This window comes from Kogia breviceps, chromosome 15 (assembly GCF_026419965.1).
Source record: "Kogia breviceps isolate mKogBre1 chromosome 15, mKogBre1 haplotype 1, whole genome shotgun sequence".
In the NCBI taxonomy this organism is placed as follows: Eukaryota; Metazoa; Chordata; class Mammalia; order Artiodactyla; family Physeteridae; genus Kogia; species Kogia breviceps.
Window position 1 is genome coordinate 23,216,572 of NC_081324.1, and position 12,954 is coordinate 23,229,525.

Here is a 12,954-nt window from a genome sequence, read left to right on the forward strand (position 1 = left end):
GAAAAAGGACTTTTCCTTACTCCGTGTTTCAGCAAGGTGCAGGCTCCTTGGGCCCCTGGCTGGAGCAGTTGAAAACTACCCGATTGGATCCATTTATTGCATTCTTACCTGCGTGTGCCCTCTGAGAGCATCTTGGAGTGAAGTGAAGAGCCTTTGATAAGCTCTCGTGCTCAGGCATGAGGTTGTCTTCTGCCTTGTGGGTGGATGGGCTGTGAGCCCTGAAGCTTGACGTATATAGTTCCACAGATAACCCTGATTGAATGGATGGAAACATCAAATAAATGAAGGACTAGCCAGCGACTTTTAGTGACTATTCAGACCTGCCTCCCCTCCTTCCCACTTTTCTTCACCTAAACTGTGCTGTTCAAATGCACAGAAATCTCTGTAAGACCCCTTCTTGGCCCTGCAGGAATTTTGTGCATTTGTCTTGAGAATGAAGTGGACAGATGTACATACAGCCCCACTTTCCTCTGCCTTGTGGTTGGTGGTCTGTTGCATTACAATGACCTCGGGAGGAGATTTAAAAAAATAATACAGTGAATAATGTGTTAGAGTGTGAATAAATGATGGTAAAAAGAGGTATAATGGACCCACATTCCCTTAAATGCAGGCTTCATGTAATAAGGAATAAATCCTTTCTTCTTTTTCATTTCCATAGCTGCATAGATACAGTTTTATAAACGCCCTCTCTTGCCTTGCACAAGTCAGAGTACAGCCTCCTCAGGTGAAGTACAAACCCTGGGCCATGGCCTTGATGGTCCATTGCTCTAATCACTGGCTTCACGACCCTTCTGTACACTAGTCTGATCCAGTGAGCCAGTTAATAGGGGACTTTGTGATGTATATCTCCTTGGAAGTTCTAAGTAAAGAGAGAGACCCAAACTGGAGGCCAAGAGACCCCTCTCTGGGATGGGTTGATTGGCTTCATGGGCCTAAAAGGAGAGCTGAGATCCAGGCAGGCAAAGCAAATAGGGGAAGAGTGACTGCATCCTGTTGGGATGTCTGTCTTATTAAGAGGGTCTGGGAGTGATGTTAACAGAGGTGATTGTAGCCTTCAAGCAGATGGAAAGGAGATGATTATTTTGACTGGATTCAAATCATTCAGTAGAGAATGCTGTGGTTGGCTGGGGTGGCCCCTGCAGTGATGAACCTGAGCAGGAAAAAGTTACTCTGCTGGGCCTGTGGGTTTGGGAACTCAAAGCAGGGAAGGGCGAGGAGGTCTGTTTCACTCAGAACATCAGGCATTGGGGCCTTTCATTGCCTTTGACAATGAAAGGTCTTTGATAGATGCTGAAAATGCCTCCTTCCCTCCAATATGAAAGCTTAGTGTTCTTTTTGGAGTCTCAGATGACTCTAGTGTATCAAGTGATACTTTTGTTTATGATGTAGGTTGTATTTATGGCTAAGTCATGGGATGTCATAGATAACCATCTCCTTAATTGGGTGATCAAGGAATGGGCTCACAGGCCTGGCCAAACCCTGGATGAGCCTGGGAAACCCCTTAAAGCCCTGTGGTGCCCAGTTAGCCTGTCTGAAAAATGGGAGTAAATACACACTTGGCCCTTCATATCTGCAGGTTCTGCATCTGTGGATTCAACCAACTGAAATTCAATCCATGGTTGTGGAGGGCTGACTGTACTATACCATTTTACATAAGAGACTTGAGCATCCGTGAATTTTGGTATCTGTTGGGGGGTGGGGGTCCTAGACCCAACTCCCTATGCCTACGAGGGATGACTGTGTTCAGTCGTCTTCATGTGAACACAGTAAAAAACCATCAAATGAGGTGCTTTGAAAGGTGAGTGTAAAGGGAAAAAAAGAATTGATGCTTTTATTAAACCCTTGAAGCTGTTACATTACTCTGTGCCAGAGCTTCCAGGGTGATTAGATATGAAAGATCCAAATATGCCATTTTCCACAAAGACCTAATGTGACTTGCTTCATCAAAATTCGCTTCTGCTGTGGCTGTGAGTGAGCTCAGGGCCAAAGTCCTTTGTCTCCCAGTTCAGGTGCCCTGCAGTCAGCAGAGTGGGTTGAAGTACTCCTCCAGGAAGCCTTCCCTCATAAAACATGACCAGTATTCTGCTGTTCATTCCCATGTGCAGTGTTGCCTGTTGGTTGTGTGTGAGGCTGAGGTTTGGGGCTGAGTTCTGCCACTTCCTAGCTGGGCCTGGTATCATGGACTTGACCAGTGGGAGGAATTGGCGGAACAGTGCAGTGTGGCTTGGAGCATAGCACCAAGGTGGAAAGTGGGAGAGACCAGGAAGGAGATGTCTGCAGGGCCGTTGACGGCATGAACAGGGGTAGAGCTGAGGAATGATGGTAAGGAAGCCGCTGTATCTGGGACATAGAGGTGGGGATGGAAGGACTAGGCGTGAGTCTGGAGTGGTCGGAGGAGGCCACTTCACAGAAGGTCCCGGAGGCTCTTCTAGGATGTTTGACCTTTGCCTTGAGGGCAGTGGAGCAGGAGGGTGTCTCCAAAGGGCTTTGAGTAGGGAGTGGTGTGATCAGAGTTACCAGAAGTTTAAAGGAGGATTTAGAAGGGACAGGAGCAGAAGCGGGGAGAAAGGCTGAGAGTCTTTTGCAACAGTCCCCAGACAACAGGTGCTGAACAGGTCAGACCCCGGATAGTGGCAGTCGGGATGGAGGAAGGAAAGAGACTCAAGAAATTCTTCGGAGATCAAATCGGGAGGACAGTGTTGAAGGAGGACTGGGAGTTGCAATGAAGCTGCATCTAAGCATGTGTAACTGATGTGCCTTCAACCGTACGTGCCCAGGTCAAGAGAAAATCATTTAACTGGTGTTTTCAGGGGAGGAGGGAGAAGAGCCAGTGTCCAGTTTTGGCATCTTATCAAAATCAAACATTATACACTTAGAAATGCCAAGCACTGGACAGAATTGTACCACACAAAGGCATTATAGTTTGTGGAAAGTTGAAGTGATTTTCAAGGGTGATTTTGATGAGGTGCAATTGTTGCCTTAAATGCTGGCTCTCAAGCCCTGTAAGTTCAGATACGCCCCAGGGCTCGTTGCACTTTTACCCTCTGCTGAGGGTGGCTCTGAATTCTAAGACGGAACCTGGGCCTCTCCTCACTAGTCATCCCCAGGCTGTTAGCAGAGCCCTGACTGAAGAGGAAGTAAGCCAGGGGATGCGAATCTCAGCCTGCATTCGTACACGTGCTTAAATAGCTCAAGGTGCCCCAACGTTTAAAACAAACAAATCGGCCAGTGTCCTTGTCACCGCGGTGAACCACAGTCACCTCCCACCTCTGCAGGAGACCCTTCAACACCAGCAGAGACATCAGAAATACATCTACACGTGGAACTCCTCCTATAGAACACCCACCCGAACGCTGGCAGAAGACCTCAGACCTCCCAAAAGGCAAGAAATTCCCCACATACCTGGGTAGGGCAAAAGAAAAAAGAATAAACGGAGACAAAGAATAGGGACGGGACCTACACCAGTGGGAAGGAGCCGTGAAGGAGGAAAGGCTCCCAGACACTAGAAGCCCCTTCGAGGGCAGAGACTGTGGGTGGCGGAGGGGGAAGCTCCAGAGCTGCGGAGGAGAGCGCAGCCACAGGGTGCGGAGGGCAAAGCGGAGAGATTCCCGCAGAGGATCGGTGCCGACCGGCACTCACCAGCCCGAGAGGCTTGTCTGCTCCCCCGCCGGAGCGGGCGGGGGCCGGGAGCTGAGGCTCGGGCTTCAGTCGGATCCCAGGGAAAGGTCTGGAGTTGGCAGAGTGAAAACAGCCTGAAGGTGTAGTGCGCCGCGGCTGGCCGGGAGGGAGTCCGGTTGAAGTCTGGAGCTGCCGAAGAGGCAAGAGACCTTTTCTTCCCTCTTTGATTCCTGGGCGCAAGGAGAGGGGATTAAGAGCACCGCGTAAAGGAGCTCCAGAAACGGGCGCGAGCTGCGGCTGTCGGCACGGACAGTAGAGACGGGTGTGGGACGCTAAGGTTGCTGCTGCCGCCACCAAGAGGCCTGTGTGTGAACACAGGTCACTCTCCACACCGGCCCTCCCGGGAGCCCGTGCAGCCCGCCACTGCCGGGGTCCCGGGATCCAGGGACTGCTTCCCCGGGAGAACGCACGGCGCGCCTTGGGCCTGTGCAGCGTCACATCGGCCTCTGCCGCTGCAGACTCGCCCCACACCCGTGCCACTCCCTCACCCCAGCTTGAGTGAGCTGGAGCCCTCGAATCAACTGCTCCTTTAACCCCGTCCTGTCTTAGCGAAGGGCAGATGCCCTCGGACGACCTACACGCAGAGGCGGGGCCAAGTCCAAAGCTGAACCCCAGGAGCTGTGCGAACAAAGAGGAGAGGGGGAGGTCTCTCCCAGCAGCCTCAGAAGCGGCGGATTAAAGCTTCACAGTCAACTTGAAGTGCCCTGCATCTGTGGAAAACCTGAATAGACAACGAATCATCCCAAGTTGAGGAGGTGGACTTTGGGAGCAAGATATACTATTATTTTCCCCTTTTTTTTCTTTTTGTGAGTGTGTATGTGTGTGCTGCTATGTGAGATTTTGTCTGTATAGCTTTGCTTTCACCATTTGTCCTAGGGTTAGACCGACCCGTTTTTCTGTTTTTTTTTTTTTAATAGAAATTTTTCTTCTTAATAATTATTTTTTATTTTAATAACTATACTTTATCCTACTTTATTTTGTCTTCTCTCTTTCTTTCTTCCTTTGTTCCTTCCTTTCTTCCCTCCTTCCCTCCTTTCTTCCTTCCTTCCTCCCTTCTTTCCTCCCTTCCTTCCTCCCTTCCTTTCTTCCTTCCTCCCTTTCTTCCTCTCCACCTTCCTTCCTTCCTTTCTTGCTTTCTTCCTTCCTTCCCTCCCTCCCTCCCTCCCTCCCTCCTTCCTTCCTTCCTTTTCTTTCCTTTCTATTTTTTCTCCCTTTTATTTTGAGCCGTGTGGATTAAAGGCTCTTGGCGCCCCAGCCAGGCACCAGGGCTGTGTCTCTGAGGTGGGAGAACCAACCTCAAGACACTAGTCCACAAGAGACCTCCCAGCTCCATGCAATATCAAATGGCGAAAATCTCCCAGAGATCTCCATCTCAACACCAAGACCCAGCTTCACTCAAGGACCAGCAATGAACAGTGCTGGACACCCTATCCCCAACAAAGAGCAAGACAGGTCTACAGCCCCATCCATTGGCAGAGAGGCTGCCTAAAATCATAATAAGGCTAGCAACATCCCCAAACACACCACCAGACGTGGACCTGCCCACCAGAAAGACAAGATCCAGCCTCATCCACCAGAACAGAGGCACTAGTCCCCCCAACCAGGGAACCTACTCAACCCACTGAACCAACCTTAGCCACTGGGGACAGCCACCAAAAACAACGGGAACTACGAACCTGCAGCGTGCAAAAAGGAGACCCCAAACACAGTAAGATAAGCGAAATGAGAAGACAGAAAAACACACAGCAGATGAAGGAGCAAGATAAAAAACACACCAGACCTAACAAATGAAGAGGAAATAGGGAGTCTACCTGAAAAAGAATTCAGAATAATGATAGTAAAGATGATTCAAAATCTTGGAAATAGAATAGACAAATTGCAAGAAACAGTTAACAAGGACCTAGAAGAAATAAGAGGAAGCAAGCAACGATGAGCAACACAATAAATGAAATTAAAAATACTCTAGATGGGATCAATAGCAGAATAACTGAGGCAGAAGGACGGATAAGTGACCTGGAAGATAAAATAGTGGAAATAACTACTGCAGAGCAGAAGAAAGAAAAAAGAATGAAAAGAACTGAGGACAGTCTCAGAGACCTCTGGGACAACATTAAACGCACCAACATTCGAATTATAGGGGTCCCAGAAAAAGAAGAGAAAAAGAAAGGGACTGAGAAAATATTTGAAGAGATTATAGTTGAAAACTTCCCTAATATAGGAAAGGAAATAGTCAATCAAGTCCAGGAAGCACAGAGAGTCCCATAGAGGATAAACCCAAAGAGAAACACGCCAAGACAGATAATAATCAAACTGTCAAAAATTAAATACAAAGAAAACATATTAAAAGCAGCAAGGGTAAAACATCAAATAACACACAAGGGAATCCCCATAAGGTTAACATCTGATCTTTCAGCAGAAACTCTACAAGCCAGAAGGGAGTGGCAGGACATATTTAAAGTGATGAAGGAAAAAAACCTACAACCAAGATGACTGTACCCAACAAGGATCTCATTCAGATTTGATGGAGAAATTAAAACCTTTACAGACAAGCAAAAGCTGAGAGAGTTCAGCACCACCAAACCAGCTCTACAACAAATGCTAAAGGAACTTCTCTAGGCAAGAAACACAAGAGAAGGAAAAGACCTACAAGAACAACCCGAAACAATTAAGTAAATGGTAATAGGAACATACATATCGATAACTACCTTAAATGTAAATGGATTAAATGCTCCCACCAAAAGACACAGACTGGCTGAATGGATACAAAAACAAGACCCATATATATGCTGTCTACAAGAGACCCACTTCAAACCTAGGGACACATACAGACTGAAAGTAAGGGGATGGAAAAAGATATTCCATGCAAATGGAAATCAGAAGAAAGCTGGAGTAGCAATTCTCATATCAGACAAAATAGACTTTAAAATAAAGACTATTACAAGAGACAAAGAAGGACACTACATAATGATCAAGGGATCAATCCAAGAAGATATAACAATTGTAAATATTTATGCACCCAACATAGGAGCACCTCAATACATAAGGCAAATACTAACAGCCTTAAAAGGGGAAATCGACAGTAACACAATTATAGTAGGGGACTTTAACACCCCACTTTCACCAATGAACAGATCATCCAAAATGAAAATAAATAAGGAAACACAAGCTTTAAATGATACATTACACAAGATGGACTTAATTGATATTTATAGGACATTCCATCCAAAAACAACAGAATACACATTTTTCTCAAGTGCTCATGGAACATTCTCCAGGATCGATCATATATTGGGTCACAAATCTAGCCTTGGCAAATTTAAGAAAATTGAAATCGTATCAAGTATCTTTTCCGAACACAACGCTATGAGACTAGATATCAATTACAAGAAAAGATCTGTAAAAAAATACAAACACATGGAGGCTAAACAATACACTACTTAATAACGAAGTGATCACTGAAGAAATCAAAGAGGAAATCAAAAAATACTTAGAAACAAATGACAATGGAGACACGACGACCCAAAACCTATGGGATACAGCAAAAGCAGTTCTAAGAGGCAAGTTTATAGCAATACAATCATACCTTAAGAAACAGGAAACATCTCAAATAAACAACCTAACTTTGCACTTAAAGCAATTAGAGAAAGAAGAACAAAGAAACCCCAAATTTAGCAAAAGGAAAGAAATCATAAAGATCAGATAAGAAATAAATGAAAAAGAAATGAAGGAAACAATAGCAAAGATCAATAAAAGTAAAAGCTGGTTCTTTGAGAAGATAAATAAAATTAATAAACCATTAGCCAGACTCATCAAGAATAAAAGGGAGAAGACTCAAATCAATAGAATTAGAAATGAAAAAGGAGATGTAACAACTGACACTGCAGAAATACAAAAGATTATTAGAGATTACTACAAGCAACTCTATGCCAATAAAATGGGCAACCTGGAAGAAATGGACAAATTCTTAGAAATGCACAACCTGCCGAGACTGAACCAGGAAGAAATAGAAAATATGAACAGACCAATCACAAGCACTGAAATTGAAACTGTGATTAAAAATCTTCCAACAAACAAAAGCCCAGGACCAGATGGCTTCACAGGCGAATTCTATCAAACATTTAGAGAAGAGCTAACACCTATCCTTCTCAAACTCTTCCAAAAGATAGCAGAGGGAGGAACACTCCCAAACTCATTCTATGAGGCCACCATCACCCTGATACCAAAACCAAAGACGTCACAAAGAAAGAAAACTACAGGCCAATATCACTGATGAACATAGATGCAAAAATCCTCAACAAAATATTAGCAAACAGAATCCAACAGCACATTAAAAAGATCATACACCATGATCAAGTGGGGTTTATTCCAGGAATGCAAGGATTCTTCAATATATGCAAATCAATCAACATAATACACCATATCAACAAACTGAAGGAGAAAAACCATATGATCATCTCAATAGATGCAGAGAAAGCTTTTGACAAAATTCAACACCCATTTATGATAGAAACCCTGCAGAAAGTAGGCATACAGGGAACTTTCCTCAACATAATAAAGGCCATATATGACAAACCCACAGCTAGCATCGTTCTCAATGGTGAAAAACTGAAACCATTTCCACTAAGATCAGGAACAAGACAAGGTTGCCCACTCTCACCACGCTTATTCAACATAGTTTTGGAAGTTCTAGCCACAGCAATCAGAGAAGAGAAAGAAATAAAAGGAATCCAGATAGGAAAAGAAGAAGTAATGCTGTCACTGTTTGCAGATGACATGATACTATACATAGAGAATCCTAAGGATGCTACCAGATAACTACTAGAGCTAATCAATGAATTTGGTAAAGTTGCAGGATACAAAATTAATGCACAGAAATCTCTGGCATTCTTATACACGAATGATGAAAAATCTGAGAGGGAAATTAAGAAAACACTCCCATTTACCATTGCAACAAAAAGAATAAAATATCTAGGAATAAACCTACCTAAGGAGACAAAAGACTTGTATGCAGAAAATTATAAGACACTGATGAAAGAAATTAAAGATGATACAAATAGATGGAGAAATATACCATGTTCTTGGATTGGAAGAATCAACATTGTGAAAATGACTCTACTACCCAAAGCAATCTACAGATTCAATGGTATCCCTATCAAATTACCACTGGCATTTTTCACAGAATTAGAACAAAAAATTTCACAATTTGTATGGAAACACAAAAGACCCCGAATAGCCAAAGCAATCTTGAGAACGAAAAATGGAGCTGGAGAAATCAGGCTCCCTGACTTCAGACTCTACTACAAGGCTACAGTAATCAAGACAGTATGGTACTGGCACAAAAACAGAAATATAGATCAATGGAACAGGGTAGAAAGCCCAGAGATAAACCCACACACATATGGTCACCTTATCTTTGATAAAGGAGGGAAGGATGTACAGTGGAGAAAAGACAGCCTCTTCAATAAGTGGTGCTGGGAAAATTGGACAGCTACATGTAAAAGTATGAAATTAGAACACTCCCTAACACCATACACAAAAATAAACTCAAAATGGGTTAAAGACCTAAATGTAAGGCCAGACACTATCAAACTCTTAGAGGAAAAATTAGGCAGAACGCTCTATGACATAAATCACAGCAAGATCCTTTTTGACCCATCTCCTAGAGAAATGGAAATAAAAACAAAAATAAACAAATGGGATCTAATGAAACTTAAAAGCTTTTGCACAGCAAAGGGTACCATAAACAAGACCAAAACATAAACAAGACCAAAAGACAACCCTCAGAATGGGAGAAAATATTTGCAAATGAAGCCACTGACAAAGGATTAATATCCAAAATTTATAAGCAACTCATGCAGCTCAATAACGAAAAAACAAACAACCCAATCCAAAAATGGGCAGAAGACCTAAATAGACATTTCTCCAAAGAAGATATACAGATTGCAAATGAACACATGAAAGAATGCTCAACATCATTAATCATTAGAGAAATGCAAATCAAAACTACAATGAGATATCATCTCACACCGGTCAGATTGGCCATCATCAAAAACTCTAGAAACAATAAATGCTGGAGAGGGTGTGGAGAAAAGGGAACCCTCTTGCACTGCTGGTGGGAATGTGAATTGAATACAGCCACTATGGAGAACAGTTTGGAGGTTCCTTAAAAAACTACAAATAGAACTACCATACGACCCCGCAATCCCACTACTGGACATATACCCTGAGAAAACCATAATTCAAAAAGAGTCATGTACCAAAATGTTCATTGCAGCTCTATTTACAATAGCCAGGACATGGAAGCAACCTAAGTGTCCATCGATAGATGAATGGATAAAGAAGATATGGCACATATATACAATGGAATATTACTCATCCATAAAAAGAAATGAAACTGAGTTATTTATAATGAGGTGGATGGACCTGGAGTCTGTCATACAGAGTGAAGTAAGTCAGAAGGAGAAAAACAAATACTGTATGCTAACACATATATATGGACTCTAAGGGAAAAAAAATGTCATGAAGAGATTGGTGGTAGGATGGGAAGAAAACACAGACTTACTAGAGCATGGACTTGAGGATATGGGGAGGGGGAAGGGTAAGCTGTGATGAAGTGAGAGAGTGGCAGGGACATATATACACTATCAAATGTAACTTAGATAGCTAGTGGGAAGCTGCCACATAGCACAGGGAGATCACTTCTGTGCTTTGTGACCACCTAGAGGGGTGGGATAGGGAGGGTGGGAGGGTGATGCAAGAGGGAAGAGATATGGGAACATATGTATATGTATAACTGATTCACTTTGTTGTAAAGGAAAAACTAACACACTATTGTAAAACAGTTATATTCCAATAAAGATGTTTAAAAAAAAAAAACAAATCGTGTCACTCTGGGCACATCATTGCCCCTCATGTGTCCAACGAGGTTATCAGACTAAGATTATTGATGGTCATGGAAGTCTGGTTCTAGGGTGGGTGTACATTTTACTGTGTCTATCAGAGCCTTTTAGGAAACAAGTCAGTGGTCGATGCTACTGTAACTTGAACTTGCCATGACTTTTATGTTCCCTTGTCTTTCACATATCAGTTTTAACACCAATGCAACAACGGGTTCTGTCACTGTGTTGTACTTTTCTGTCTTTTGTTACTCAGTTTTCTCTCCCACTTGCCTTTGTCAGTAAAGATGATATTTGAAAGAGTTCCACATCCAGCTGGGAATGAACTCTGGCCTGGGGCAGCTTGCTCAGGGAGTGGACATCCTCGTGGGGCGTGGTCTGTGGTGAACCTGGGGATGAAGTGTCCCTCCCATGCCTGATGCCTCACCTCCTTTCCCACCACAGCCTGTGCCGAGGACTTCTTCTATACATCACAGGGAGGAGACACGTCCATCGAGGGTGTAGATGATGCTGAGGACTTTGAGAAGACTCGACAAGCCTTCACACTCCTTGGTAAGGAACTTGGGGGTGGGGAGAAAGGCCCAGAGGGTTGATTGCGTGGAGAAAAAGCATGGCAATGTCCCGCTTTGCTTGCCAACCTTCATGAGCTGGTGGGGAAGCCCTCTTGCTCTTGGTGAATATCTTCATACTTATTCCATCCCAACCCTTGGGCTCCAAAGCTTACGGCATGGAACTTTGGTGCCCTTTCTTAACAATAGGATTTGAGAGTTGATCTCTGGGGCATTGCCAAGTACTCCTTTTCACTCCCTCAGGGCATTGACACCAATGGATGAAAACCAAGAAGAGCCCTGTCTTTTTGTTTTGAGGGTTTGAGGCAGTGTGTTGTAGCAGAAGGAACATGCCTTAGGGACTGAAACCACCCATGTTCCACAGTCAGGGTCTCCAAGTGGGAAACAGACTGCAGAGGTCTAGTAGCTCTGCCATACGTGCAGTGTTATTTCTGTTGTTGCTGTTTCCATATAGAACTTAGCAGTGGAATCCATAAATCAAGATCTCTCTGTGCTTCTGGGTCATATAAGAGAGTAGAGCTGGAGAACACTGCCCCTTTCCCCAGCCAGTTTTGGGGGAAAAGAGCCCCCAAGTGGTAAACTGGAAGGCAGTCTGTGCTTAACTGGAAAATGGAAGTGGTAAATTCCTGGGACCTGCAGCCAGAAAAGGGGAAGCTTGGGAAGTTAGCCTGAAATCCACAAAGTGGCTCGGGAGGACCTGGTGCTTTTCCCAGCCCTTCCCTGACAGACATTTGGCTTCTGAGTCATGTGACCAACCCAGAGCAGCATTTCTTAGGTTCTTTGGGAATCAGGGAGGTTTCATCCAATGTCCAAATAAAGCATGGCCAAACAGGACATGCCCTGATCTCCATATGGGGAGAAAGCCAGGACTTCATGTGCTGAAATCTGAGTGCTGTTCACTTCTCTGGATAACTGGTGGATAGATGTGGTTTGCCTTTTGTACCCATGAGACAGAAACCACACTGGTTATTCCAAAAGAGAAAAATTACTATAATTGTTAACAAGAGCAGTAGTAGATAAGTAACTATAAATAAGAGGATTTTAGGGGTCTAGAAATAGTGGGTGTAAAAGAACTGCCTTGAGGGTAAGGAGGAGCAGCCAGTACAGGAGCTATTGACTAGCAGAGCCCCCCATGCCAGGCTGAGATCTGGAACATTTCTAGGAGGATGCGGGTGCCCCAAGATCAGGAAGCCCTCTGGTGGTAAAGGAACCTGCTGGAGGGTGTGGGCCATCCCTGGTCTGTGTAAGCAGTCTGTAGTGCCCTGGGGTGTGGTGGAGCCAAAACTTCTCAGAAGCAGCTGCTAATGGGGGAGCATGGCCTGAAGACACAGCTGGAACTCACCTGGCAGGTGGCTGGGCTTCCAAGGTGAATACTGATGACTGTGGAGGACCAGAACTAGGAATGGAAACGGCTTCTTGCTGCTCTTGCCTTGTGAAGTCCTTGCAGTGCCCTCTCTTGACCAAGTGTGACATGCCACCAGCAGGCCAAAGGGAAATGTTTACCGGCTCTAGCACCAGTGTGACAAAGCAGGGCAAAGAAGGGCAGATTTGAAGCTGAGAGATGATAAACCGGGTACAGGTGTCCCTGAGTTCCCCAGCACCACAGAGCTGTTTTCTTTTCCAGCGCTGGGGAGCAGGTACAGCGGAGACTTGATGTTGAGGAGGATAGCAGTCGGCTAAGAAAGGAGAAGGCCCCTGTAGTGCTGGTGGGAGCAGTAGGCATAAGCTGATCCAAGGAGATGGTTGTTCCCTCCAAAGCGCTAAGGAGACTAGGTGCTTTAATTCTCAAAGCAAATGGAATTTTTTAAAAT

The 12,954-nt window shown here is 44.4% G+C and overlaps 1 protein-coding gene across 2 annotated transcripts in view; it reads left to right on the forward strand.

Moving 5' to 3' along the window:
• Positions 1 to 12,954, forward strand: part of MYO5B (myosin VB) — a 353,322-nt gene that overhangs the window by 205,942 nt on the left and 134,426 nt on the right. For both annotated transcript variants that reach the window (XM_059039745.2, XM_059039744.2), the window contains exon 8: positions 11,019 to 11,126. In XM_059039745.2, coding sequence (XP_058895728.1) covers positions 11,019 to 11,126 — 108 coding nt within the window. The remainder of the gene's footprint in view (positions 1 to 11,018; positions 11,127 to 12,954) is intronic.